The 26,658-nt window shown below is 42.1% G+C and overlaps 1 protein-coding gene and 1 pseudogene across 2 annotated transcripts; both read left to right on the top strand.

The window, feature by feature from the left end:
* The first annotated feature begins 1,258 nt into the window (after positions 1 to 1,258).
* Hacd1 (3-hydroxyacyl-CoA dehydratase 1) lies at positions 1,259 to 25,186 on the top strand. Of its 2 annotated transcripts, none has more exons than XM_041630747.1 (7): positions 1,259 to 1,636; positions 13,037 to 13,154; positions 13,319 to 13,337; positions 13,414 to 13,502; positions 17,356 to 17,477; positions 22,265 to 22,443; positions 25,012 to 25,186. In XM_041630747.1, the coding sequence occupies exons 1-7, from the start codon at positions 1,500 to 1,502 to the stop codon at positions 25,092 to 25,094; spliced, it is 747 nt and encodes a 248-aa protein (XP_041486681.1). In that variant the 5' UTR covers positions 1,259 to 1,499; the 3' UTR covers positions 25,095 to 25,186. The 2 variants fall into 2 exon arrangements, with proteins under 2 accessions (XP_041486681.1, XP_041486680.1); XM_041630746.1 differs by lacking the exon at positions 25,012 to 25,186 and adding an exon at positions 24,080 to 24,181 and having other exon boundaries at positions 1,358 to 1,636.
* Positions 18,700 to 18,771, top strand: LOC121432760 (annotated as a pseudogene).
* Positions 25,187 to 26,658: the final 1,472 nt, after the last annotated feature.

Genomic DNA, 26,658 nt, shown 5'->3' with positions numbered 1-26,658 from the left:
GAATTATCTCAGCCTTTGGTGTATCTGGACTCTGCAGTCACACTGGTTCACACCTCCCTTTTGTTTACTATGAAGTGATGAAGACTGTAGTTTCATGGTGAGGTTTAAAATAGACAATGTACATACATGTATACTTTCATGGATTTTTAGAGTTTAGCTTGTCAAATAAAATCCACCGGCATTTGGAGAGAACTGATATTCTGACACATTGAGAGCTCGAGGCCTATCTTGCGGCAGAGATTTACTGTTCAGTGCGCAGGCCTGGTAACTTAGGCCTATGACACTTTCCCGTTGGAAGGTTTTACCTGACCCCCCCCCCCCCCCATCCCCATTTCCCAAATGGGGCGGGTAATGCTCCTGGCCATGATGAACTCTCCCAGACCTATTCCAAGCCCAAGATGATGTGCACATGGAGAAAAGCTCATGGGTTGGCCTGTAGAGTCATTGGTCCCCTCTGCCGGTGTCTAGACTCCTGTGCAGGAACTGCTTGCCCTTTGCAAAATTTCTTTCTCTGGATTATAAGCAAGGTCACCAGAAAAAAATACTAATACACATGCATATTTGAGGTGACAAACTGTGGCATGTCAGTACCTGCTTTTGATGGATATTTTATCTAACGCTACATCTCTCTGAGGCATGTCATTTTATTTTCAATTGAGAAAACTTAGGCATATAAGCTACCAATTCAGACAGGTGGAGGCAGGAATTTGGGGGTTGAATTTCCATAAGGTGACTCCGGAGCCTGCTTTCTTACCCACGTGCTCTGAAAGGAAGGGAGCGTGGTTTTTGAACGACAGAAAAATGAGAGGTCACATGTGGAGAGCAGTGGGACATTTCTTCCCAAGAGGGTAGGGAACTTGCTAAGTCTGTGTCTGGGTTTCCTGTATGAACCCTAACATCTATCCTGGCTTCGCTATGTCCTTTCCTCCAGCTTCTCTTTGCAACTTTTGAGCAGACTCCCTATAACCCTGCACACCCGTCTGGCCTAGCAGTTAACACGGGGCAAGGCGAGGCAGGTGCTGCTTCTCCCGGAGCACCGAAGACTGAGACTGGTGGGGAGACCCTGCTCCCGGAGCAGAAGCCCCGCACCCGACGTGCGCTCGCTCTGTCTGGACAAGGCATACCAGTTGAGCACCCACTGCCAGGACGCGCGTCGCTTGCGTCTCTCTAGGAAGAGGTCACAGCCAGCGCGGACAGCTCTTCTGCGGGGAGCGCGCTGCGCAGCACCGCCTCGAAGCTGTGACCCCGGCTGGTCCACCCCGGGGCCCGGGCCCCGAGTGCGCGCTCCCGAGAGGTGGCGCCGGGGCGGGGCGCGCGGCCGGGGGCGCGCTCCTCCCCCTCGCGGGCGGCCGGGCTGGCGGCGCCGACCCCCCGCGCGTCGCACATGGAGCGCTGGGCCGAGGCGGCGGCGGCAACGGGCAGCGGCGCTTCAGTGGCTCGCACAGCCGGCACCTCCCGCTCCTGTGTGCTGCTCCTCCAGGCCAGCGTGCACGGTCACCATGGCGTCCAGTGAGGAGGACGGCACCAACGGCGCCTCCGAGGCCGGCGACGAGAAGGAAGCCACCCGCAAGCGGAGACGCCTAGGCTTCCTGGCCACCGCCTGGCTCACCTTCTACAATATCGCCATGACCGCCGGGTACGTGCGCGCGAAGGTCCCTCCACGCTCCGCGCGCAGTTGTGCCATCGCTCGGCGATCCGGGCTCGGGGACGCGGGGAGCGCGCGCTCGCGGGGCTGCCGGGGGTCGAGCCGCGGCGAGGGTGCGCGCATGGGGTGGAACGGGAGCGCGCGGGGGAAAAGCACTGAGGGGTCGAGGCGGGGGCGCGGAGCGGGGGCTTATGGAGCGACAGCGTGCGTGTTGGGCGGTTGGGGGGGTCGCGGTGCAGAGGGCGCACATGGAGCGAGAGCACAGGTGCACGACCCGGAACATTCTGGGCGCGCGTCCGGGGCGCTTAGAGCGAGAGCGCGCGTGCCGGGCCCCTGGGGGTCTCGGAGCGGCGGGGGCGTGCGGGGCGGTGGGGGAGGGGCGCGGCAGGGTTGAATGGAGCGGGGCGGGGCGGCCGACCGCGGCTCGCTGGGCATTGCCTAATACGGTGCACAGCGTGGCACGGCGGCGCGGGGCGCGGGCCGGAGGTTAAGTATAGACCCAGGCAGGAATGCGGGGCTGACCCACGGGGGAGGCGACTTTGGCCAGACCGCCCCTGTCTCCTCCCGCTGCTGTTGAAGAAAAGCTGGGATCTGTTCACCGCTGCCGGGAGCTGTCCGCGGCCAGTGCACACTGGACCCCGGGCGTGTGGTTCCTGGTGCTGCAGTCGCGGGGCAGTGTATTCACCTACTATTTCTCTTTAAGCATGGTACTTAGGAATGCTTACTTGGGACTTTGTTAGAACACCTAACCTGATTGGGACAGGGCAGGTGTCCAGCATCGTTAAGGCTTTATCCTTTCCACAAATTCTCGTCCTTTTTAAAATTACCCAGGCTTAGTGTGACTAGGAAGTTAGGATTTATACAAAATCAGTCTTCAAAAAGATGTCAGATGACTTCTGGATCTACCGTGACTCAAACCATTATGAAAATGCCCTCTGGTATCTTGCCTTTAGAAAGAGCTACTTTCTCAAAATCCTCCGAAGTTTTAACTACATGAATGCGAGGAAACTTTTGGTATTTTAAACCGTCTCTGAGGTTTATAGAAAAAAGTGTGTTTGAATTGACCTCTTGGTCAATTGAAGAAAAATGAGATTGTCCTATTTAACAACTGTTCCTGCTAATTATGTATTATATATTTATGATAATAAACGGCAAATATAGTTCATAAATATGGATTTATTGGGGGTTACTGTGTGCCAGGGACTGTGCTGTTTCTTTTGGCTATATAATCTCATTTTTGTTCTCTGAAGTCCTGTGAGGGGTACAGAACAATATTTTATAGCACGGCAAGGAGAGACCTTGAGTCACTGTCTGGAGATCACAATCAGAAAGTGTCAAGCATGCATTTTCACTGAGATTGATTCCAGCACTGCGCAGCTTCATCTTCCTGCTGCCCTGGATTCCATCACATTTGATAGTTCAGAAAACTAAGAGGCTTGAAACACCCGGCAGACAGTTCAGTGCCCACCATGCTCTGCTGCCTTAAAATGCAGCAGCGGATAGAGAGACTCACTTCTCCTCTGAGACAGTCTCATCCAGTTAGTGAATGTTTTGGGGATACCTACCCCATGTTAACTGATTGGCTGCCCCTTCCCTGTCCAGTCCTCTCTCCATTTTTAAGGCCTTGTTACTGTTTGTAAAGTGAAAACTCACCTCATTTTCCAGTTTAAAATCCCGAATAAAAAGTTTTAAATGGCCACAGTGACCCTAGCCTGTCTTCAAGAACCCAGGGCTGCCGCCATTGAGGGCCATTTTCAACATACTCCCCAATTTATCTTCCCAGTTTTCTTGCATTTGAAATCTCCAACTCGCCACTTTTCAGTGTTCATTTTACAACTCTCCATCTTTGCATAGGTTGTTCACTCTCCCAGGGATTTAATGTCATCCTTGTTCTGGTGACTGAGTCAGTTTGCTTGAACTTCTATGGTTCCCCTTGCCTCATGGGAGACAAACTAAGATAATTCATGCTTTGTGTTCTCACGCACTCCTTTTCTGCCTTTCCAGCAAGCTGGTGCTTATTCTAAATGTGTCTGTCTGCTTGTATGGAGAGGGTCCAGTGTTCTTTTCATCAAGGCAGAGTAATCCATGTAATTCTATAAGTCTCCTATAGATAGCCTTTCATTTTTCCTTACTCTCGTTTGAGTGTCTGACTTCCTTGAAGTCTATGCTAAATCTCTATCCTCAGGGGACTTGACTTGGCCACCTTCATGGACATCTTAGCACACCTTGACTGCTTGGTGTTTCTCTGTCCCACTTACTTACCATGTATTTTATTAAATCTTCATTGCACACTCCAGGAAGTAATAAATACCTATTGAATGAGTCGATGCGTGTCTTTTAAAGCTTTGGTGATGAATGCCTACTGTGTAAGCTCCTATTTTCATTTAATATTTAATTAAGTCATCCGGATTTTCATAGTTATACTTTTCATTATTACATAAGACCGTATTGAAGTAATGTATAATCACAGATCAAGTCAGGCCCTAGGACATTAAAGTCCTCCTACTCTGACCCTACGGAATTAGTGGCATTAGGCAAATTGAGAGTTGGGGGCTCCTTTGAAGGATGGAAGGATTTTTATGGTACGTATATGGTTTACTCATAATAGGTCTTGACTAGAGTTGTGAGCACCTGTGCTTTGCTTTTCAACAAACACTTTGGAGCCTGTAGATGCTAGTGCATTGTCTTAGGTCCAGTGGGGAATATAAAGCAAATCTTCCAGACTCATCCTGGCGGAAGCACAGCCTGGGCATTTACACACAGATGATAACTGCACTAGAGACAGACTAGGATAAGTGTATGCAAAACAGGTGCCAGAGGACCAAGGAGGAGGGAGAGACTGAGAGAGACCATTGCGAAGGAGAGGAAAGCCTTTGAGTGGGCCTTTGAAGGGTGAGTAAGACTTACCGGATGTGGATGAGGACACGGCCATGTGTTAGGATGGAGATGTGAGTTGGGGGACTTCGGTTAAGGAACAACAGTGGGCCTGAAGGACAGACAGACAGGCAGCTTGGCCCATCCACTGCAAGGCCTCAGGTGCCTTGCTGATGTGTGCTTTTTATTTTGTAAACACGACAAAATGGTTCATTAAAGGTTCTGTGTGTTGTTCTGTAGGAGAGTAAAGTTGGGTAAGTTATTTGACCTCTGACCCTTAGTTTTCTAATCTGTAAAACTGGAACAACACTGTTTGTAAAACTATCATTTTACTAGTTTATGGCAAGGGGTAAAGAGGTAATAGATCTGAAGTTCTTAGCAGAAGTGTTTTTTTTTTTATTGAGAAAAAAAAATTTCCGCCTCCTCCCAGCCTCCCACTCCTCTCCCGTCCCCCCACTCCTCTCCCCCTCCCTCTCAAGTCTGAAGAGCAGTCAGGGTTCCCTGCCCTGTGGAAAGTCCAAAGTCCTCCCCCCTCCGTCCTGGTCTAGGAAGGTGAACATCCAAACTGGCTAGGCTCCCACAAAGCCAGAACATGTAGTAGGATCAAAACCCAGTGCCATTGTCCTTGGCTTCTCAGCAGCCCCCATTGTCCGCCATATTCAGAGAGTCCGGTTTTATCCCCCTTAGCAGAAGTGTTTGATAGACAGTGGACACTTCAGGATACTAATTTCAATCCCTAGTGGTTAATGTGGAATTACAAGAGAAACTATGTGAGATTTTTTTCACTGTTATATTGAATATGCTTTGACAGAACAATAATTCCAATTTCATTTACAAAAATGTTAAGTAATAGCCCTATCTTTTAGATAACATTTAATTGCTAAGGATGGTAGATGGAGTGAATGGATATACCACAGTTTGATAGCTAAGGACGGTAGATGGAGTGAATGGATATACCACAGTTTGATAGCTAAGGACGGTAGATGGAGTGAATGGATATACCATAGTTTAGTAGCTAAGGACGGTAGATGGAGTGAATGGATATACCATAGTTTAGTAGCTAAGGACGGTAGATGGAGTGAATGGATATACCACAGTTGGTTTATCCATATTGTTGGTAGGTATTTCCAGTTTGGGGCTATTATAAATAAAGCTGTGAACAATGAGGTACAGGTCGGTGTGTGGATTTTTGCTTTCATTTTTTTTTGAATAAAAAAACCTACAAGTGCAGTGGATCCATCATAGAGTAGTCACATGTTCCCCATCCGTCTCTACTTAAGAAAATGCTCTCCAGGCTTGCCTGATCTTATGGGAGCATTTTCTCAATTGAGGTTCCCACCTCTTAAACGACTCAAGCCTGTGCCACCTAAAACGAGCCACCACACCCCGTAAGTATATTCTGCATATTCTCACTGTGAATTTATTTTCGTTTTTATGACCAGGATACTGGATATGTTTTCATGGCTTACACCCTGGCAAGCTTGTATGTCTTCTTGGGTTTAATGTCTGTTCACATCTTTTGCCAATTATTTTCCTTTGATGAGTTGTTTGGTTTCCTAATATTAACTTTTAAGAATTCTTTAAGTAGCCCTTTGCCAGGTATGTGATCTGCAAATAGCTTCTCCTGCTTGCAACTGTCTTTCATCTTCTAACAGTGCCTCTCAAAGAGCAGCTGGTCCTAAGTCGAGTTTCCCTGAACCTTTCGGTTTAACTCTGTCGGCAAGAGTGCTTAGGTGCAGTCCGTGAGACTAAGTGTTGGCTGCAAAAGGAAGTATTAATTAGTCTAGGAAATGCAATCAAGAGCTGTTAATGGATTGAATATGAAAGCACAGCTGTGTGAGAATTGGAGGCTATCTCTCCTGCAGGCCTAATTGTTAACTTTGTACAAAAAGGAAATTTCAAATTAGCCTGTCATTTTTCAACAATGGTTGAAATGGTGGATCTGGGCAGTGAGCATCCACAGCTACTAATGTCACAAAGAAAGGACAGCCAGAAATGGTTTGCTCCCGACAACTTGTTAAGTACCCTTGCCAGAGTCTGATGGAGCCCCTCGAACTAACTGCCAATTTTCAGGACTGTAGGATGCAGAACATAGTAAATGACCCCAGGTATCCAATTAGCAAGATCTAGACAGTGGGACACTCTGCAGGCCCAGCCACCTGGTGTTCAACTTGAAAGAGGGGGCTGAAGGGAAGGAGACGGGAAGAATACCTGTAGATTTGAGAGTAACGACACACCAAATAATTAGTATATGAATTCTGTTTCAATCATGATTTAAAAAAATGAGATAGTTTAGGAAACTTTTACCTTAGCTCAATGTTTTCTTTTTAATTAAAATAACATTTAACAGTCTCTCTCTCTCTCTCTCTCTCTCTCTCTTTTTCTCTCTCTCTCTCTGCGTGTGTGTGTGTGTGTGTGTGTGTGTGTGCGCGCGCGTGTGTGCGCATGTGTGCTCATGTGGTCAGAGGACAATGTTCAGGAGTCCATTCTCAGGGATCAAACTCAGGTCACCAGGTTTAGTGGTAGATACCTTTTTAGCCATCTTTCTAGCCCCTCAATGTTTTGTGACAACCAGAAACTATTATTTTTATGTAGGGAACTGGGATTCTAGTTTTGCTTATAAAGAAAATGATTTTAGAGACATGCAATAAAACGTTGTGGACCATTTTAGAGAGTATCATGGATCTAATTCAAGCTACTCAGAGGGACATCAGGAGTAGAGGCTTGGGTGAAACAAGATTGACCACTGTGGTAATCCTTGAGGCTGGGCAGTAGGCACTTGGTGATATCATTTATCATTCTCTGTAGCTTTCTGTTAGCTTGAAGCTGCTTATATTGAAATTGTAATGGAAGTCTTCCAAAGGAGATATGAATGTAGATACCCAAGTGTTTCAAACAGGTGTTGCGTCTAAGAAATCTAGAAGAAAAGGAAATGCTAGAAAATAGCTAGAAGAAATCAGTAAGCCTTTCAAGGACATTGTAGCCAGAGTGGCATAAAAGACGCTTTCATTGTGTAGGGTCTGGCTTACGCGTCTTGTTACAGCGCTGTCCTTTTATCTCTACTTCCTATTTTGGTGCTCAGGGCAAAAGAAATCATGTTCTGTTTATCTTTACTCCCAAACATCTGGCTTAGCACCTACCTATCTTAATAATTCTTGCTGAAAAATGAATTAATGAATGAATGAGTGAAATCAAACAAGCAAAAAATTCTTTGAAACAATTTTTGTTTTTGTTTTTTATTTCCCCCAAAGAGAATCTGGTGGTTTTGTTTGTTTGCTTGAGACAGTCTCACTATGTAACCCTGACTGGCCTGAATTTTGCTACATAGACCAAACTGGCCTTGAACTTGAAACTGTCCTCTTCCCTCCGCCTCTGGAGTGCTAGCCGTATAGGCGTGCAACATTATACTTGGCTTGGAGAATCTGGGTTGCCAAGGGCTGATTGTATCTGTTTGAGTTCATGTGATCAATATCCCTGGCACAAATAAAAACAAGACAGAACAGAACACCCCAAAACTAATTCCTAATGAGAGAAATTCTAGTTGCTTATGGATTTTCTTTTCTTTTTTCTTTTTCTTTTTTTAATTACTAAACTGACACCCGAAGTTGACCTTTAGAAAGACTTTGGACATTCTTTGTGAAGGTATCCTTGGGAAACGAGCTCTGATTAGTTTATTAAGGTCTTGGTCATGTTTACTGAAAAGCGGATGGGGTCAGAATAAATGCCCCGGTGGTCCTTTCCATGGCCAGTACCTTCATTTGTTTTGCACTCTGGAGTGTGTAGCTGGTACAATACTGCCACCTATAGGATCGAGTATCAGACTTTAAATACCACATAAATGCTGGTTTTTGTTTAAATGTTTTGTTTGTTTTCTTTTTTTGAGTTTGGTTTATTATCAGGTTAAAAATGTCAACATTTGTAATCAATTCCAGTTTTCCACTTCAAGGTTGAATTTTGCTTGGCATTTTATAGGGGAAGAGCAAGAAAGAGGTAGGTAGTAGCAGCTTTGGAAATAGGGAACCTTATGCCACAGTGGAGTCTTTGCTTCCATAAGTCTTTACACAGGACCTGATCAGTCAGTGGGCTGAGTCTGAATTGCTTTTGTGTATACAAGAGACTCTTACATTGTGTAAAATTAATGATAGAGCACAGAAGTGAGTCTCAAGGTGCGAGGAACCGTCGGGAACCACAGGAAGCAAAGCCAAAGTGTTGACGTTTCAATAACTGGAGGATTGTACTGTGAACACATTAAAATCCCAGGTCAGCTATACAATGACATGCAGTGTCACCTGTAGACAGAGATTAGGGAAAAATCAGTGCATTCATAGTCTCAACAGGAATATATGATTATGATTTTTAATTTTGCTTTACAGAGATAGACATAACTATATTGAAATTAGATATGGTTAGATCGTAAGTCATTAAATAATGATTTTCATTTGTATTACATGATAAATTTACAACATGAGGATTATTTATTTCAAAGGGCATATACTGGTTTTGAACCACCAAGACCAATATAGTGTACAATAACAGATGCTTTAGTGTTAGGAGTGTCACATCAACACCAACGGCATAAAATGCGATATTTTCAATTTTGAACTATAAGCAACTTTGAAGGAGGGTTATTAGAGTGTGGAAGGGAGGTAACTTTAAAAAATTCAAAATATTTTTTTTTCAGGAATCTAGTAAAACAAATGATTTTCAGAGGCATTTTTGCTAGATAGTCTTTTTTTCCATTTTAGATAATGTGTACAGACAAACTAAGCCTGTGTTTTGAAGTTTATCCAGGTGGACATAATCTGACCATAACTATTAAAGTTTCTCTTTGATAGTACTGTTTCAGTCACAAAAGGCTTCTAGAATTTTTCTTCTCTTTTTAAATGGCAGTAGGCAGATAGTAATGATACTAATTAGTATTCCAGGATGACCTGCGAGCCCTTTGCTCACTGACTAGACCGCATAGCTGGACGCGTCTCAATGCTTTCTAACTTGAAATACAAGGGTTTGGTGTGATCAGAACTGTGTTAGCTCATGGTCTTAAGAGTTGTGTGTGCCTCTCAGTGATTAACTCCCAACTGCATGTAGATTTTCCATTTTCAGTTAGATATGTATTAATGATTACTCTCCATTTCATGGGGCTCTGATATGTCCCATACTTCAGAACATCCCATTTTCTACCCTTTCCCTCCACTGGAAACTGGTACCATGCAGAGCTCAAACCCAAAGATATTTTCTTAAGAAATAAAAGACTGAGGAGAAAATTCCCCTGTGATTCATGGGTGACATGTCTGTTAATCATAGGAAGGGACTGTAATTATAAATAGATTATAAGTAGATTTTCCTATTAGATCATAAACTCTGAAGCTAACAGTCTATATGACTCAGTGGTTAAGAGCACTGTCTGCCCTTCCAGAGATCCTGAGTTCATCCCATCAAACTACATGGTGGCTCACAAAAATACATGCCTAAAATGTGCCATACACTTAATGCTTTGGTGACTTTTGTTGACTTAGTAACTGCCTCTCAAATTTAAATTCTATAGGTGTCTAAGTTGTCTCTGCCTCCAAAAGACAGGTGTGTGGAAAATGTGGATGAATATGTTTTCACTAACCTCTTGGTTTTATAAAGCCATGGAGACTTAGAATGGAGATGAATAAAGTCTTTACAGTTTGAACTGGGAAGGTACCTGAAACACAAAACCACCATCAAACCACGGTTTTAGGATCAGCTCAGTGCTGATTCCAGAAATAGCCCTGCAGAAGACAGGATCATGAGCAGACTCGAGTAAAGCTGTGATGTGGTAGGACAGAGGTTGGGGAGTTCAGAGGATCCCTTCCAGTCCTGCCCATTATCTCACTCCAAGTTCAGCAGCTTTTTCTTTTTGAAGTTCCGAGGACTGAATCTCGGGTTTCATACATCTACCACTGAGCTATGTCCTCAGTACTAAGAAGCTTAAGTAAATTAACATCTTGACTCTGGGAGAGTGGCCTGAGACATTTTTGAAATCAAAATATTTGAGCATAGTATCTTTCTATGACTTTTACGATGGAAGGTAAACATGAATTGCTCTGTGATCATAGTGATTGGAGCTGGTCTGTGACATCGCGGTGGTTCAGGAGCAGGCTGGGCTTCGTGGGGGCTTTAGGTCTCAGCTGACTGAGCTGAGTGTCCCTCTGTGTCTGCTTCCTCAGGAGGAAAAGAGAATAATCCTCCAGAAGCACCCAACATGGGTTATGTGGTCACAGCTGAAACATAGGTCTGAAGATCCACTCACTGTCTCTGCTGTAATCATTGATATTTCTGCATCTCACAAGTCTGATGGTTCTCGCCATTTCCTCAGCCTGTGTCCTTTTGTTCAGTGCGCTCTATGATGAGCAGGGGAAGGGAGAGTGATCCTGTGTGTGTCACTCTGTCCTTCCGTTCTGTCAAGCTGCACTTAGTCTCTACTGTCTTTGTAGGAACCCATTTAAGCCATTTAGTCAAAAAGTTAAACTGTAATAATCGTATAGTTCAGAAATCTGCTGCACCATACGCTTTGATACCTCCCTATCTTAAAGCCTGGCATAGTGACTCATGTCCATGGATGGAGTATTCCAGGCTTTGAAAAGCTTTGGTAAGGCAACTTTCTTAAACGTCAGCACACTCTAGGAGTGGAGAGGGAAACCAGGAAGAAGTTAGCTCTTGCCAGGGACTACAGGAAGAGTGAGCTGCGTGTACTGGAAAGCTGCTGTCCACAGTGTCGCTGTTAGGTGTTAGTTCATGGAGGAGAGTGCGTATTTAATATGCATCTTTAAACTGACAAGGGCCAATGTATGTTCTTTTCTTTTCTCTTTTAAAAATATCAACTTTTGGCTGGGTGTGGTGGCATGTATCCTTAATCATTGCATATGGACGACACAGGTAGACAAAGCTCTTGAGTTTGAGTCCGGCCTAGTCTGCGTCTTGAGGTCTAGGATAGGCGGCCTACATGTTAAGACCCTGTTCCCAGCAACAGCAACTCTTTGGAAGCAAGCTTACACTTGGTCTGAATGGATCTCTTCTGTATCATACCATTCATTCTGTGCAGTGAAAACTAACAAATGTTTCTGATGAACGATCTCCATGTGTGCCTATGTAAATTATAGACTATATTTTTATATGAATACAGCTTTGGACAGATCTTTATTTTGAGACTTTTATTGGTTACTTTATTTACTGTCAACTTCCCCCTGGACAGAGGGACAGTCCACTGAGGAACTGACCGGCTCAGATTAGCCTGTGGGCTTGTCTGTGGGCATTGTCATACTTGATGATTGATGGGGGAGGGCTTAGCCCACTGTGGGTGGTACTGTCCTTAGGCCAGTGGGTCTGTGCTCTATAAAGAAAAAAACCTAGCTGAGCATGAGCAAGGAAGCAAGCCAGTGAGCCATTTCTCCATGGGTTTTTGGTTCAGTTCCTGCCCAGATTTTCCCTCCATGACCCGGAAATATAAGCTAAATCAAACCCTCTTCTCCCCAAGTTACTTTTGATCAGAATGTTTTATCACAGAAATAGGAAGAATCTGGGGCCAAAGCAGTGTATGATTAAAAAGGCTTTGATAATCTCATTTCAGTACCTGGCTACTTCCATTAGTCTATCAGTTTAATTGTTGAAAGCAAAAAATCCTAGCCATTGTTCTGTGAGTAGTTGGCAAGTTGTATATTCTATAGAATACTATTTGTTATTTCCCCCTCTGGGCTGCTTTTTTTTTTTAAAGTATAATGACTAAGAATGAAAAAACACCAATATTATTGTACAGTTTTTGGCATTTCTTTTCAAGAGGGTTAGTGAGTTTTTACAGTTGGGGTGTTTCCAATTGTGTGTTTACTCATGATATGGACCATCTTAAACTCTGAAACATACATAGTCCTATGACATTAAGTGCATTCACAGTTTGTGAAGCTGTCATCACCGTTCATATCCCTAACTCCATCCCACAAAACACTCTGTACCCATTAAACACTAACTCCCAATCACCCGTTCCTCCCAGCTCCTGGCAACTGCCAGTCTTTCCATGTCGAGGACTCTGATAACTCTTGGTGCCTTGTGCAGATGAAGTCCAGTGTTTGCTCTTTTGTGATTGCCTCATTTCTCTCAGTACAACGTCTTCGGGGTCCCTCTATGTCATCACATGTATTGAAGTCCTTCTTTTTAAAGACGAAATAATATTCTGGGCCTAAAGGAAAGCTTCACATGGATAGGGATCTAAAATATTAATATTGATATGTGTCAGAAAGCAAAATGAGTGGGGGGGAAAAGGTGGGCTTGAATTTCGATATCATTGTAGATTGACTTAGTGTTGTAGAGGAATGGCTTTGAAACATAAGCGAAGTATTGATAGACCACACAAAGTAACTGTTCACTCACTGATTGATAACTCGGTTGCTTCCCCCTTTTAGCTATTGCTAATAGTAAATAATGTTGCTATAATTGCATGCACATTATCAAAAATATTAGTTTTAATAGAACTTTGTAAAATACTTTTATTTCCTCTAGGTGGTTGGTTCTAGCTATTGCTATGGTACGCTTTTATATGGAAAAAGGAACACACAGAGGTTTATATAAAAGCATTCAGAAGACACTTAAATTTTTCCAAACGTTTGCTTTGCTCGAGGTAAGTTTTTCAATATGTTGTTTGTCTGCTATGGTGTTTATTCAGATGAACAATGCAACTTCTAACTTGCTAATTACATAACACCTGTGGGCTTGCTTACTCCCACTGCTGGCGGGTGTTTACTGTTTATCTTATTGACTTGTGATTTCTCAATTTCCCTACAGGTAGTCCACTGTCTGATTGGTGAGTTTTTGTTTTAATTTTATACTATTGTGATAAGCTGCCTTTGAGGCAATCATTAACTTGATTTCTCTTCTAGGAATCGTACCCACTTCTGTGCTTGTGACAGGGGTCCAAGTGAGTTCAAGAATCTTCATGGTATGGCTCGTTACTCACAGTGTAAAACCCGTAAGTGATGCAGACATGTTGTCTACTTGAGCGACAGGGGAACTTTTCGTTCTTAGAAACCCAAAGTATTGATACTGCCATGTTTTGGGGGGGCAGAATGATTGGGCACAGAGGAGGTGGGCTTTAAATATCACTCTCCACTGACGTAGAACAAGCAGTTCTATCATCTTCTGTTCATAGCATCACTTCTTCCTGTGTTTTTGGATGTGAAGGTGAACACTCATTTCCATCCAACTGAATTATTTGCTTATCTATGACATTTCTTCTTAATCAAGTCATTATTATTATTTTTTTATTTTTGAAGTTGTCAGTATAGAACTTCAGTATAAACGACTCATTTGTTTAGCACAAGGCATTATAGGAATAGGCAAAAGTAAATGTGGTTCCTCACACCTGAACAAGCATAAAAGTCCTGAATTAAAGTTGTAATTTTTAAATCCAAAGATACAAAATCTCAGACAGAAAGGCTAAATTTAAGGGAGCTGTTGTACATGGTGACTACAGATGCTGACAATGTCTACTTGGAAATTGTTGACAGGGGACTTTAAGTGTTTACCCAAATAAAGAAGAGCTATGCCAAGGTAAAGTGCAAGTTAATTAGCTTCATTTAGCCATTCTGAAATGCATACATATTTCAGAGCAGCGCATTATGTACCATAAATATGTGCAGTTTTAATTTGCCAATTAAAATAAAATTTGAAAGTTAAAGTTGAGGATCTCAGAGAAAAAAGACACATTATTTATGGAGGCATGACAGGAGACAGACCTAATTACTGAATCTAATTAGTGCTCTCAACCATGTAGACAAAACAAACACTGTGCAAGTCTCTCTGAGGATGTTGGGCCTTTTAAGCCCATGTCAGAAACATTTCTCAGCTCAACCCTCCTGACCTTCTTGACAGCGTCCATATCTCCTGTCCACTTGAGGACAGATCTCTGGCCCCCTTTCCATCCTGCAGATTCCTTTCTTGTCTCCTCTGTGCTTTGGGACTGACACCTAACCTTCTCCCCGTTTCCTCTGAGCCCCACTGGCCTCCTGTCTGGGTGGGGACAGATCGCTGACCTTGTGCCCTCTCAGTACTCTGCACTTCAGCCCTCTTGACTGGGATCGTTCATTCAGCTGACTTGAGCCACCTGTCCCTAACCAGGACTGCAGTACACACAGACCAAGGTTTCGCTAACTTTAAACACAGGGCTACCACGTTGACAGAGCAGCAGAAAGATGATCCCAGTAAGGAAATGTGTATAATAATTGAGCCAGAACTCCAGGGAATCTGAAGAAGGGAGAAGAAAGACAGAGTTGGGTAGGCAGCACTGCCTAGAGGGGCATTATTAAAGAGAAGCTAGAAATGGGGAGCTCCGAAGGAGAAAAGGAACCTCCTGGTCCTCTCATTTCCCCCAGGGACTCTATGACTTGATTTTACTATTTGATTTTATCCAACTGTAGCTTCCAATTGACATTTCTCAACAACTCTGTATCAACGACCAACATTTATTGAACATATTCTGCACATCTGGAAGTGCTAATTCCTGGACTTCCAAAAATAAATAAGGCAACTACAGCTGTCACTGAGCTGGATGTTGGGACACAGTGATCATGCAGGAGGTAGCAGCTGCACAGCTACTCTGTGCCTGATACTGTGCTGAGGATGTGGCTGTCAGTGGTGCCAGCCAGCATGGGAGCCTGTGACAGAGATATAAACTAAATACAGTTATGCAAATGCTGACTTAATTGCATTTACATGTTTTGAGATGTATAATGTAATGCACAGCATGCATTACATTATACACCTAAAGTTTAGTCTCTTCTAGGAAGTGATCGAAGGCTTCCATAGACAATTTATGTAAGTAAGCTGAGCACTGACTGGTGTGTAAGAGTTGGTTCAGACTGATGAGTGTTAAATCCCAAAAGTAACGTCAGAATGGGAAGGTGAACAAGGAGCTGAGCAGACACAAGACAGTGACTGCGTCACTGGGACATTATGCTTGAACTTCACAGCGAAGAGACATTTTTGCTCATGGTTTTAGAGGTTTCAGCATATAGTCCTTGGCTCCATTGATTATGGGCCCTGAGGAGGGAGAGCCTCTTGGCAGCAGGAACATGGTACAAGTCACTCAGCTCATAGTAGACAGGAAGCAGAGAGAGTAAGGGGCCAGGAATCAAGTGTTTTGTAGATGGAGAGTGCTCATTCGTTTCTAGAGTGCTCAGATACAAATAATCACACAGAAACTATATTAATTACAACACTGTTCAGCCAATGACTCAGACATATTTCTAGATAACTCTTATATCTTGAATTAACCCATTTCTATTAATCTATGTATCACCATGAGGCTGTGGCTTACTGGTAAGGATCGGTGTCTGTTTCCTTTGGCAGCTATATGACATCTCTCTGACTCCGCTCCCCCCCTCCCCCTTTCCGCCTGGCTTTACTTTGCTAAGCCATTGGCTGAAACAGCTTTATTGATCAACCAATAAAAGCAACACATATACATGAGGACATCCCACATCAGTAACCTTAAGAGGTCCAGCCCCAGAGACCTGTGTCCTCCAGATGGGTCCCACCTGCTAGTTTCCATTGCCACAGAAGTAGTTTCTCCACTGGGCATGTTCAACAAATGAACCTATGCGGGACATTTCAAATTTAACCTATAACAGAAAAATCTGCAGGAACTGTGATCTTCCAGCTGGGTCATAAGAGATGAGAAAGGTTTTGTATAGGAAATAATAATTCTAACTAGAGGGATCAGCATGCATAAAGACACGGAACCTCCAAGACGCAGTCTGGAAACATATAAAGTAGAGCATCATCAGCACAGTGAGAAACCGAGAGCGCTGAGTAGCTGCAGAACACAGGCTGGAAGAACTTTTATGTCGTGTTCAGGTGTTAGAATGTATCTTGTTAGCCTGTTAAATAATGAAAGATCAAGGTTAAGTTTCAAATCATATGACTTATCTGATTTAATTTTTAGTATTTGTTTTACTTTTAAGAAAACTTTCATCTGAGAGGAAAATAAAGGAAGGAGAAGTCACTAAGGAAATGGTTGTGATAGTCAGCCGAGACATTATAAGGTCCCAAGTGAAATATGAATGTCCAGGACAAAGATGAATAGCCAGATTAGAGAGCTGGTATCTGTCTTAGTCATTGTTCTGTTGCTGTAAAGGGATACCATAGCAAGACAACTCTTACAGAAGAAAGCATTCAATAAAACTATAAGCTTGCTTACAGTTTCAGAGGGTTGGTCCATTATCATCATGGTGGGAAGCAGACAGGCATGGCTGGAGCTGAGAGCTTTACATCCTGATTCCTAGGCAGCAGAGAGAAGACAGACAGACATTGGGCCTGGCATGGACTTTTGAAACTTCAAAGCCTACCCCCCAGTGGCACACCTCTTCTAACAAGATCACAACTACTCCAACAAGGGCATACTTTGTACTTCTTCCCAAACAATCCCACCATTTGGGGTCCAAGCTTTAAATATATGAGCCTATGGGGGCCATTCTCACTCAGACCCCCATGGTATCACAGTAGCATTTGTCTGATTTAATGACTAATAGGAAGTTGGAAGGGTCAGTTGTTGCCATTCAGCTTTCAAGGCTACGATGTTGTCCTGGGATGTTACACTTACTGACTGAGCTGAGGAATGAGGGAGGAAAAATATCACTAAGTCATCAGTCTCCCCAACATAGGACACAGTTAAGGCTCACATTTGGAAACAATTACTTAGTGATGACCGCATTGTGTCCTGTGTTCCATTGTAATAAAAGACAGCAAATAATAGAAAGAAAATGCTAATCTCACTGAACAGAAGCCCCAGGTCCAACAGCGCTGTGGCTTTCTCTAACCCGCAGATCCAGAACGAGGAGAGCGTGGTGCTTTTTCTGGTCTCCTGGACTGTGACTGAGATCACTCGCTATTCCTTCTACACTTTCAGTCTTCTCGACCACTTGCCGCACTTCATTAAATGGGCCAGGTGGCAGCGTCTTGCCTTGAGTTCCCCACGCCCCATGCATGCTGCCTTGGTGTTGCTGAGCTAACCCTGGAGAGTTACCGTTTGCGTCACAGCTCCATGATGCCAGAATGCTGCCGTAATGGTCATAGGCAAATAACACCATAATACATTTTATGTAAAAACACCTCCCAACTAATCATATCCTTAAGTAATCTCAGTTGGTTATTTATTGTTTTGGAAAGTATCATATCTATTTTGCGAATCATATTAAATAAAATTTACTCAAAATGTAGCTGATTGCTCTAAAGTATTATCATGTGAAGATGTTTTTTTTTTATTTGTAAATATATACATACTTGTGCATCTGTGTGAGTGCAGGTGCCCTCAGAGGCCAGACGTGTCCCCTGGAGCTGTAGTTACAGGTGTTTGTGAGCCCCCTGATGTAGGTGCTAGGAACCAAACTCTGGTCCTCCTCAAAGGAAGCAAGCACCCTCACTGTTGAAGCAGCCCCTCCTTTGCGCATTTTTCAATCAGTGTGAGTGAGGGTCAGTCTAACACTTCATCTCCAGTACCTGGAACTGCCACACAGTGTTCCACGGTGACTGAACAGTGGGACATCTCTACTGATAGGCTTCAGATCCTTCCCAGCTCTGATAAGTAATGCCACAAGATATTAGAGACAATACCATATCTCTTATTTCGGTTTTTAAAAAAAAGCTGATATTTAAAAAAATAAAAATAAAAAGCTGATATTTAAGTCCAGGTGGTGGCACATGCTCTTTATCCTAGTACTTGGGAAGTGGAGGCAGGTGGGTTTCTGTGAGTTCAAAGCCATTATGGTCAAACTAGGGAGTCCCCAGCCTGCCAGCACTACCTGTCTTAAAAACAAAGCAACCTCTGACATTTATGTTAATGCATGCTTAGGTAGCTAGCTGCTTCCATACTTGCTCTAGATCCCCGTGTATTATAGCCTAACATTTTCTTAGATACTTACCTTTTTAAAAAACAACTCATGTATTGGGGCTGGAGAGATGATTCAGTGCTTAAGAGCATTGACTGCTCTACCAGAGAACCCAGGTTCAATTCCTGACACCCATTGGCAACTCATAACTGTCTGTAACTCTGAGATCTTAACACCCTTATACAGACATTTATGCATACAGACAAAACACCAATGCACATTAAAAAAATAAATAAAACTCATGTGATAGTCATACTTAATGATAATAAATTAGAATATATAAAGACTATACTTTCAGGGATCATTTCTATAGTACATTTCTAGAATATATAAATAAATGCCAAAGAAGGAAATAAAATTAAAAAAAAATTTCATAATCCCATCACACAGGAGTGCCATGGTTGATTGTTTTTTTGAGACTCTTAGACTTTTAAAATATTCTTCCGGCTCCTTTCATTTGTGTCTTCTCCTTTTACATACAATAAAATGCTCTAAAATTCTATCTTTATTCATCATTTGTTTTAAGAAGGTTCCAGCATTATGCGTTAGGTTCATTTTATTCTTGTTCTACGTGAAAATATATTCCCATGTAAAGATTAGGCCTTTGAAGAGGTTTGCAGCTTTGCGTGCAGTTGGGCCTAATCTTAGAGTGCATGTCAGTACCATTTCCATGGTAGTCTTCGGAACCCCTGGCTCTTCTAAACCTACTAACTCAGCACACTGTCTCTGTTCATGAGTTGTGTTTGTAGAGTTTGCTCGAAGAAGGTAAGTGCACACTGCATGTTTGCATAGGTAAGGACTGTTAGTGTTTAGTGTCTTAGGTCTCTTGTTTGGATTGTATTTGCATGTTATGAATTTCTAGAAAAGTACAGAACTCTTCTAATTCATGTTTCAACTTGCTGTGTTGGAAACATCTGTCATTTCATTACTGTTAAGGGTTTAGTATCTGGGCATGGCAGTGTATACCTATAGACCCTGCTCTTGCGAAGAAGAGCAGGAAGATTGGAAGTTCAGGGCCAGCCTCTACTACATAGTGAGTTCAAAGCTGAGACTGCACTATGGAGGACCATTTAAAACAATAGCAACAACAAAAGGTTTTACATGAAATCGTTTAACATTGAAATATGTGTCCTCATGTATGTACCAATTAATTATAATCATCAATGATATTTGTTAAGACAGAGTGTCACTGTGACTCCCTGGCTGATTTAGAGTTTACTGTGTAGACCAGGCTAGCCTTGAATTTATAGAGATCTGCCTGCCTTTGCCTCCTGAATTGCTGGGATTAAAGGTATGTGCTACCACACCAACCAATAATCATCGATAGTTATGTTTCATGTCTAAACACTCTTGAAAATTACAACTATCTAAATATATTTTGCAACTTTATTAGACAGCCTAAAATAATATTCAATTTCAGTTCAAATATGGAAGCTTTGATCCTCAAATAAAACTTCACTTTAGAAATGACTTTCTATTTATAGTTTGACCTACTATCGTGATTGACTACCTTGATTCTATTTATGAGTTGAAAGTGTTCCTGAATAATGTTGTGTTGTGTTATGATTTCATACTGATTTCTATTTTAATTTCTGACGTACATTTTCTCTAATGGGAACTTTGGGGATAGCAAGGCATCACAGTTAGTGCAAGTAAGGTAAAATAAATTACAGTTTATTCCCATTTCGTGAATTTTCACTGACCTTAAAGGGTTTCAACTATTTTTAAATTTTATTTGTTTAATTTAAGAGTGATGGCCAGGTGGTAGTGATGCACACCTTTAATCCCAGCACTTAGGAGGAAGAGGAGGAGGCAGGCGGATCTCTGAGTTTGAGGCCAGCCTGGTCTACAGTGCAGAGTTCCAGGACAATCCAGGCTCCACAGAGAAACCCTGTCTTTAAAAAAAAAAGACAAGCTGGGCGGTGGTGGCACACGCCTTTAATCCCAGCACTCGGGAGGAGGCAGGCGGATGTCTGTGAGTTCGAGGTCAGCCTGGTCTACAAGAGCTAGTTCCAGGACAGGAACCAAAAAGCTATGGAGAAACCCTGTCTCGAAAATCCAATAAATAAATAAATAAACAAACAAACAATCAAATAAAAAACCCGAAACCAACCAAACAAACAAACAAAAAGGAGTGATAATTAACAAAAAAAATGTAATTACATTTTATTGAGTGTAGGTGTGTTTGGGTGCTTGCGCGTTCCAGATGCTCCTATGAAGGTCAGAAGACAACTTGCAATGAGTTAGCATTCTTCTTCCACTGTGTGGCTCCTGGGGATTGAACTCAGGTTGTCACAGTAGGCTTTGCAGCAAGTACCTTTACCCACCGAACCATCTTACTAGCCTGGAGAATAGTATTAAAAAAAAAAAAAGGTCACTGGAGAGTTTCATGAGGTTTAGAAAATAAATTAGATTAGATATTTTGTTTGAAAAGGGATTATAAATGTTTGGTTATAAGATTTTAAAAGTGAGAAAGTATTGATTTAAATAATAAACAAAAATTATACAAGACTGGAAAGAACATGAGAATATAACCCAGCAAGGGCAGAATAAGTAGCAACAGCAGAGGGCTCTCTTCCCTTCTTTACTCTATAGCTCTATCACAGCTCTTCATATGTCTATAGTACATGGGAATCAGGTGATCGATCTGTCTATCTATCCATCATCTATGCATCTATCTATCTTCTATATATCCATCTTTCCATCTATCCATGCATTTATCTGTTTGTCTATGTATCTGTCTGTCTGTCTATCTATCCATGCATTTATCTGTCTATCTCTTTCTAACATCTGTCTACCATTTATTATCTATCTATCTATCTGTCTATCATCTGTCTATGCATCTCTATGTCTATCATCTCTCTTTCAACTATCATCTATTTATCTATGTATCTATTATCTTTATCTCCTCCTTCTCTGTCTCACTGTCTGTTTCTCAACACACTGCCCACACCCCTCCTGAAATACACACACCCAGGTTGTGCTTCCCAGGCTGGCCTTGAACTCAATGTGTAGCAAGAGTCTCTGCTCTTTCTGTCTCTATTTCCAAAGCACTAGTATTGCAAGTGTGCTTTATCATGTCTGGCTTTTATAGTGCTGGGAATCAAACTCAGAGCCTCATGCATGCTTGGTAAATACTCGACCAACTAAGTTATATTATTCTTCTTTATAGTTTTTTTTTAAATGTCAATTGGGGGAGTAAATAAAATGCAGTTGATTTTTCTGTAAAAAAGGTGATTGAAGTCACATTGTTAGTTTCCTTCAGTAGTAAGTACGTTTAATCAGTAATCACAATTTTCCAAATAAACTATCAAACTAGGTCATAACTGGTCCTTTTTAGGTTCAGCATTCATCAGTAAATGACCAGCTATTGGGGAAAAAAGGAGCAGTTATAACTATATACCCCAAAGAAGCATTTTTAAAAAAAACATTTAAATGAAACAAAAGTCTGTGTAGTTAGGTATGATCACCCCATCTGTGATGTCAATCACTTGGAGATTGAAGCAGGAGATCACTTGAGGCCAGTGGGAGTTCCAAGACCAACCTGGCCAGCACAACACTCTCACATCTCAAAACAAACCAACAAAATATGCATATATACTTTAAATTATAAAAATACTTTAATGCTATATAGAGTAAACTGACTTATTGAATTGCTGTGTTGGGATATAGAGTGGGAGTTACTATTAGGAAAAGAGTGATAGCAAGCATATGAAAGTCAACAGCCTGTGTGCGGTATTGTAAATTCATACAGAGAGATTTCTAAGTTTGAGTACTTTGAAAGAGACGTGCTATAAAATACAGGAAGTGGCCTAGAAAAACAATCATCTGTCTTTTCTTTCTCCAGATATAATTTTTTTATCATCTTATATCCTGTTGGAGTTGCTGGGGAACTTCTCACAATATATGCCGCCTTGCCTTACGTGAAGAAGTCAGGAATGTTTTCAGTGAGGCTTCCTAACAAATACAATGTCTCTTTTGACTACTACTACTTTCTTCTCATAACCATGGCCTCATATATACCGTGTAAGTATAGGCTTATTAGTACTTCGATTTAACTTATGATATGCGAGTGTTTGGAATACCATGTTAAGCTAATTTAAAAAGCAAGGGGAAGTGGGAATAGTTGCTCACAAATGCATTGACACGTCTATCTTTAGAATAACTCAGGGGAAGTGAGTCAGAGTTTTTTCTTTCTTTGTTTGTTTTTTTAGCTAATTATGTGGAAAGGTAAGTTAATTAATATTCAAGTGATCGCTTTCTCAGAAGCATTTAAATATGCCTGGTACAGCTAACAGAAAAACTAAATCACTCCAAGAGCATGCATCCTAGAACTGTTGACAGCGTTTAGATTTCTGTGAATGCATCATAAGCCTTCCGTCAAGAAAACTTGAGATCATTTTTATCCATTTGGCTACCTGGAGATTTATTACAAGTGCTTTTTTTTTGGTTCTTGTTTGTGTTGTTCCCGTGTACTTGACGGGAAGAAAGCTGCTTTTCCTAAAATGTTTTGAATAGTTCAGCCTCTCACCATCTTACCACAGCTTCAACGAGTCGATGAGACTCCGTTCTCTTCTTTTAGGTACTAATAGTGATTCATTCTTAAGTCAATTTTTTATTTAATCAGTAGCAGCAAATAAAAGAGGAAAAGAAGACTCATTCATCCTCTCAGTGAAACTGAGGTGGGTGCCAGTGGGAAGTGAAGTGAGAATTTACGGACTCTGAGCTCTACTTGGGCTGGCTGTGAAGCCGTTTATCTCATGGGGATGTGCAAATGGTTTGGCCAGCCCATGCATGAGACTCCAACTTTGGTGCTTTTCTGAAACCCAAATAGACAGGAGTTCAGAGGATGCCTCCTCCTTGTCTTTTCCTTGTGCCTTATTTACCACCTAGCCAGTACTGGTAAGCTAACGAAGACCATCAGCCACTGCTTGCCACACCCCTGGCTTTGTAAGAGTCTCAGTGGGGACAATGTGCTGCCAGCAGAATCAGCGGTCATGTGGGATATTTGTGGCCACAGGGGCAACCTCTCCTGGGGCCACCTCTCTTGTGACCTCTAAGGATAATGCATAGAAACCAAGATCCTTAGAGAAGGTGATTTGAAGCGTCAAACCTCTAACTTCTGAATGCCTGCTTTTCAGGTGTCCTGGGAGACGTAAGTCTGACCTCTGCCTGTAGCAGCTTCCTAGCTCATTCACTGTACCTGAGGTCACTGAGGTCCCACTTGCTCAAGATCAGTCTGTCAGACACTTACTGATATTACTAGAGATATCAACTGATTTTACTTTGCTAATTAAAAATAGCATTTGGGTATTTATTTTAGTACTGAGAATGTGTTTCTCACTTACCAATGAGAACATTCCAGATGGGAGAGTTTCCGTGAACAATTTAAGAAATACCCAGGATACTGTGCCTTTTATTAAACTACTCAGGATTTTATAGAAGAATTCATCATAATTGCTCAGTTTGCTTTAAATATACATCACCTGAATGTTTAGGCCTCTGGATATACTATGACTGCATTTATCAAGATGGGAAATAGTTCATAAATAAAAATCAAACCCATTTCACATTCTTACAGTATTTGACCTTTTTTCTTTCTTTCTTTCTTCCTTCCTTCCTTCCTTCCTTCCTTCCTTCCTTCCTTTTCTTCCCCCCAAAGTTTCCTGAAGAAGATACTGAAAGTTTTGTGATCGGTTTCCTTGGCTTGATCATTCTGGGTTATTTTTACATTTACATTTGGACTTTATAGCTGGTGTATATTTGTTCAGCCACCATGCTTTATGTTCTGATTGAAAGTCTTGATTCGGCTGGGTGTGGTGGTGCACACCTTTAATCCCGGCACTTAGAAGGGAGAGGCAGGCTGATCTCTGTGAGTTCAAGACCAGCCTGCTCTACAGAGTGAGTTCAAGGAAGTCAGGGCTACACAATAAAACCATCTTGAAAAAGCAAAAAAATCTTGATTCATACTGGCTCAAGATTTTCTTCAAATTTGCTGCACAGATGATCATGTACCCAACTGGTATGATCTGTGCACACGTCTGTGTGTGTGTGCATGACAGAAGCCCCTAGGGCCAGCTGTGGAGTGTCTGATCAGGAACCTGTTATGAGTCTTCCTTAGACACCACATCTGGGACCACAGCCCAGGGCCAGTCTCTTCCCTAAATCAAAGGTTAACCGTGTCACTAATGTATGTTGTCCTGAGAGTGTGGGTTTGGATGAAGGTGAGATGCATGTTGGGACATTCACATGCGTGTGCGTATAGGCCCTCCTGGAGCCAGATACAGAGAAAAGCAGAGTGTGGGGCCTGCTGTCCTTGGCTCTGATATAGTTGAGTGTTACTGATTTCTAAAAATAAACATGATCATTTAAGTTCTTATGGAAAATATATTTATCAAGGAATGTGAACTTGCTAGGACAGAAAGTCCTCCAGCAGTTTATGTATTACATAGCATGTGACCTTTATTTTTGTCCTTAGCACCGGGGTGGTTGTATGTGTTGTTGTCCTAAAGTGCTGAGCTCTCACAGTCTACAGGTTTCACGCATAGTTTAAAGCACTACCTTATCCCTCTCTGTTTTCTTTCTCCAATGAAGTGTTTCCGCAACTCTATTTTCATATGTTACGTCAAAGAAGAAAGGTGCTTCATGGCGAGGTGACTGTAGCAAAGGACGATTAAATGAGCCCTGCAAACAAGGTGCTTCTTCCAGAAAAGCCGGATTACTTGAGTCCAAGTTTTAATAACAAGAATAAACAACTTCGTGAATATCACGGATCGCATTGTTTCTTGAAATATAAGGAAAAATATGGTGTTTGCCAGTCTTTGTCTTTGTACTGTGCTGTGTCTAGTTTTGATAGCAACGGCAAATTGAAATTGGTGGTTGAGGAGTGAGGGCGAATCATTTAGAAAACAATTGAATATATTACCTGAGGAAAAGAACTTTTTGTTACCTTACTACTTTATTTTACAATGTATACGCAAGGCTTCTAAAATCAATAGGTAGAAATTGGTTTCATTAACATGATACCTACCAATGACATTTATATTTCACTTATAAATGAAAGCCAACATAAAATTGTAACAAGTGATTAATAATTTATTAGAACCCTCAATTCATGGTTCAAATTGTAGGTCAACATTTTGGATTGATAGCAATATCTGCAAGTGTGGACATGATTTTCTATGGTAAGTTTTTGATGTAAAATAGAAACATAAAAATAATCTGAGTAAATGCCACAGATGGAAAACATTTCTTTGCCCCTAGGGGAGCGTTATGGCTGCTGGAGACACAGCCAAGGCTCTTGTGCACACCAGGCGAGTGCTTTGTCACCCAATGGCATCCTCCGCTCCAGGCAAACATTCTTGGAAGATTTTCCTGGACCGCTGGCATCATTTACTGAGCAAACTAATCTTTATTTGCGTTAGTCACTCAAGGACGGCTTTCTCAATTGTCAGGGTTTGAAGAGGTTGGAAAACCACACATGTTTATTTTGCCTACTGTTTAACAGGCGTTTATGATCATATTAATTGTTTCCGGGGTTTTAGTTGAAAAAGCTTCTCTGATCCATAGAATTATCTTATAAAACCATGGTATGATGAACTTCTGTGTTACCTTATAACTAAGCATTTCTTGCTATCGTCTGAAACATTCATTTTCTCTTGAATTACACTGAGGAGGAAAAGTCTCATGATAAAACCCCCGACACCATGTTTAACAGAAAGATGTGTGGAACATATTTTACTTCTGCTTTAATTAAATAGGGTCCTGAAAGATTTCCCTCCTGTGGTAAAATGTATTGGTTGACGTTAGAGCTGCTGCAGATGTGATAGGAAGAGGCACTTTGCCCACGGTAGCTGCACAGATGTGTTGTGGCTGCACGTGTTCTGTGTTGTGTGTACTTTGCTGTCAACATCTAGCCCACTCCGCCCAGAGTGGCTTGTCTGCGTGGAACCAGCCAGCGCCCACAGGAAGTTCACACAGTGCTTTGGCCTTCAGAACAGGTTTTCAGGTTTGTTGTCAATGACTTGATTCTTTTCAAAGGTGCTATTTTTGTTGGATTGCACTTTATGTTTCCTCTGCTGCTGACTTTGAAAGAGCTGTGAACTAGGTCACGAATTCTTCTCCCCATTCTGCTCTGACACTGCCCGGTCAGTTTTCAGCTTGAGTTTTATGATGAAGAAACTTTTGGGAACTTCCCCACTTTGTGTGAGACACTCACATTTATTAAATGCCTGTCTTATG

The sequence above is a fragment of the Microtus oregoni genome, unplaced genomic scaffold, assembly GCF_018167655.1.
Source record: "Microtus oregoni isolate MIOR12 unplaced genomic scaffold, Mior012 000035F_ref0000213, whole genome shotgun sequence".
Taxonomy (NCBI): Eukaryota; Metazoa; Chordata; class Mammalia; order Rodentia; family Cricetidae; genus Microtus; species Microtus oregoni.
Note: the sequence above shows the minus strand (reverse complement) of the source record. Positions and strands in the feature narration are given on the sequence as shown.

Bases quoted from the DNA above. Each gene is read 5' to 3' on its own strand.
- Hacd1 (XM_041630747.1), top strand. From the start codon at position 1,500: ATGGCGTCCAGTGAGGAGGACGGCACCAACGGCGCCTCCGAGGCCGGC. The intron at 13,503-17,355 runs GTAAGTGATGCA...TCTAACCCGCAG, and splicing joins TTACTCACAGTGTAAAACCC to ATCCAGAACGAGGAGAGCGT. The intron at 22,444-25,011 runs GTAAGTATAGGC...TCTCCAATGAAG, and splicing joins CATGGCCTCATATATACCGT to TGTTTCCGCAACTCTATTTT.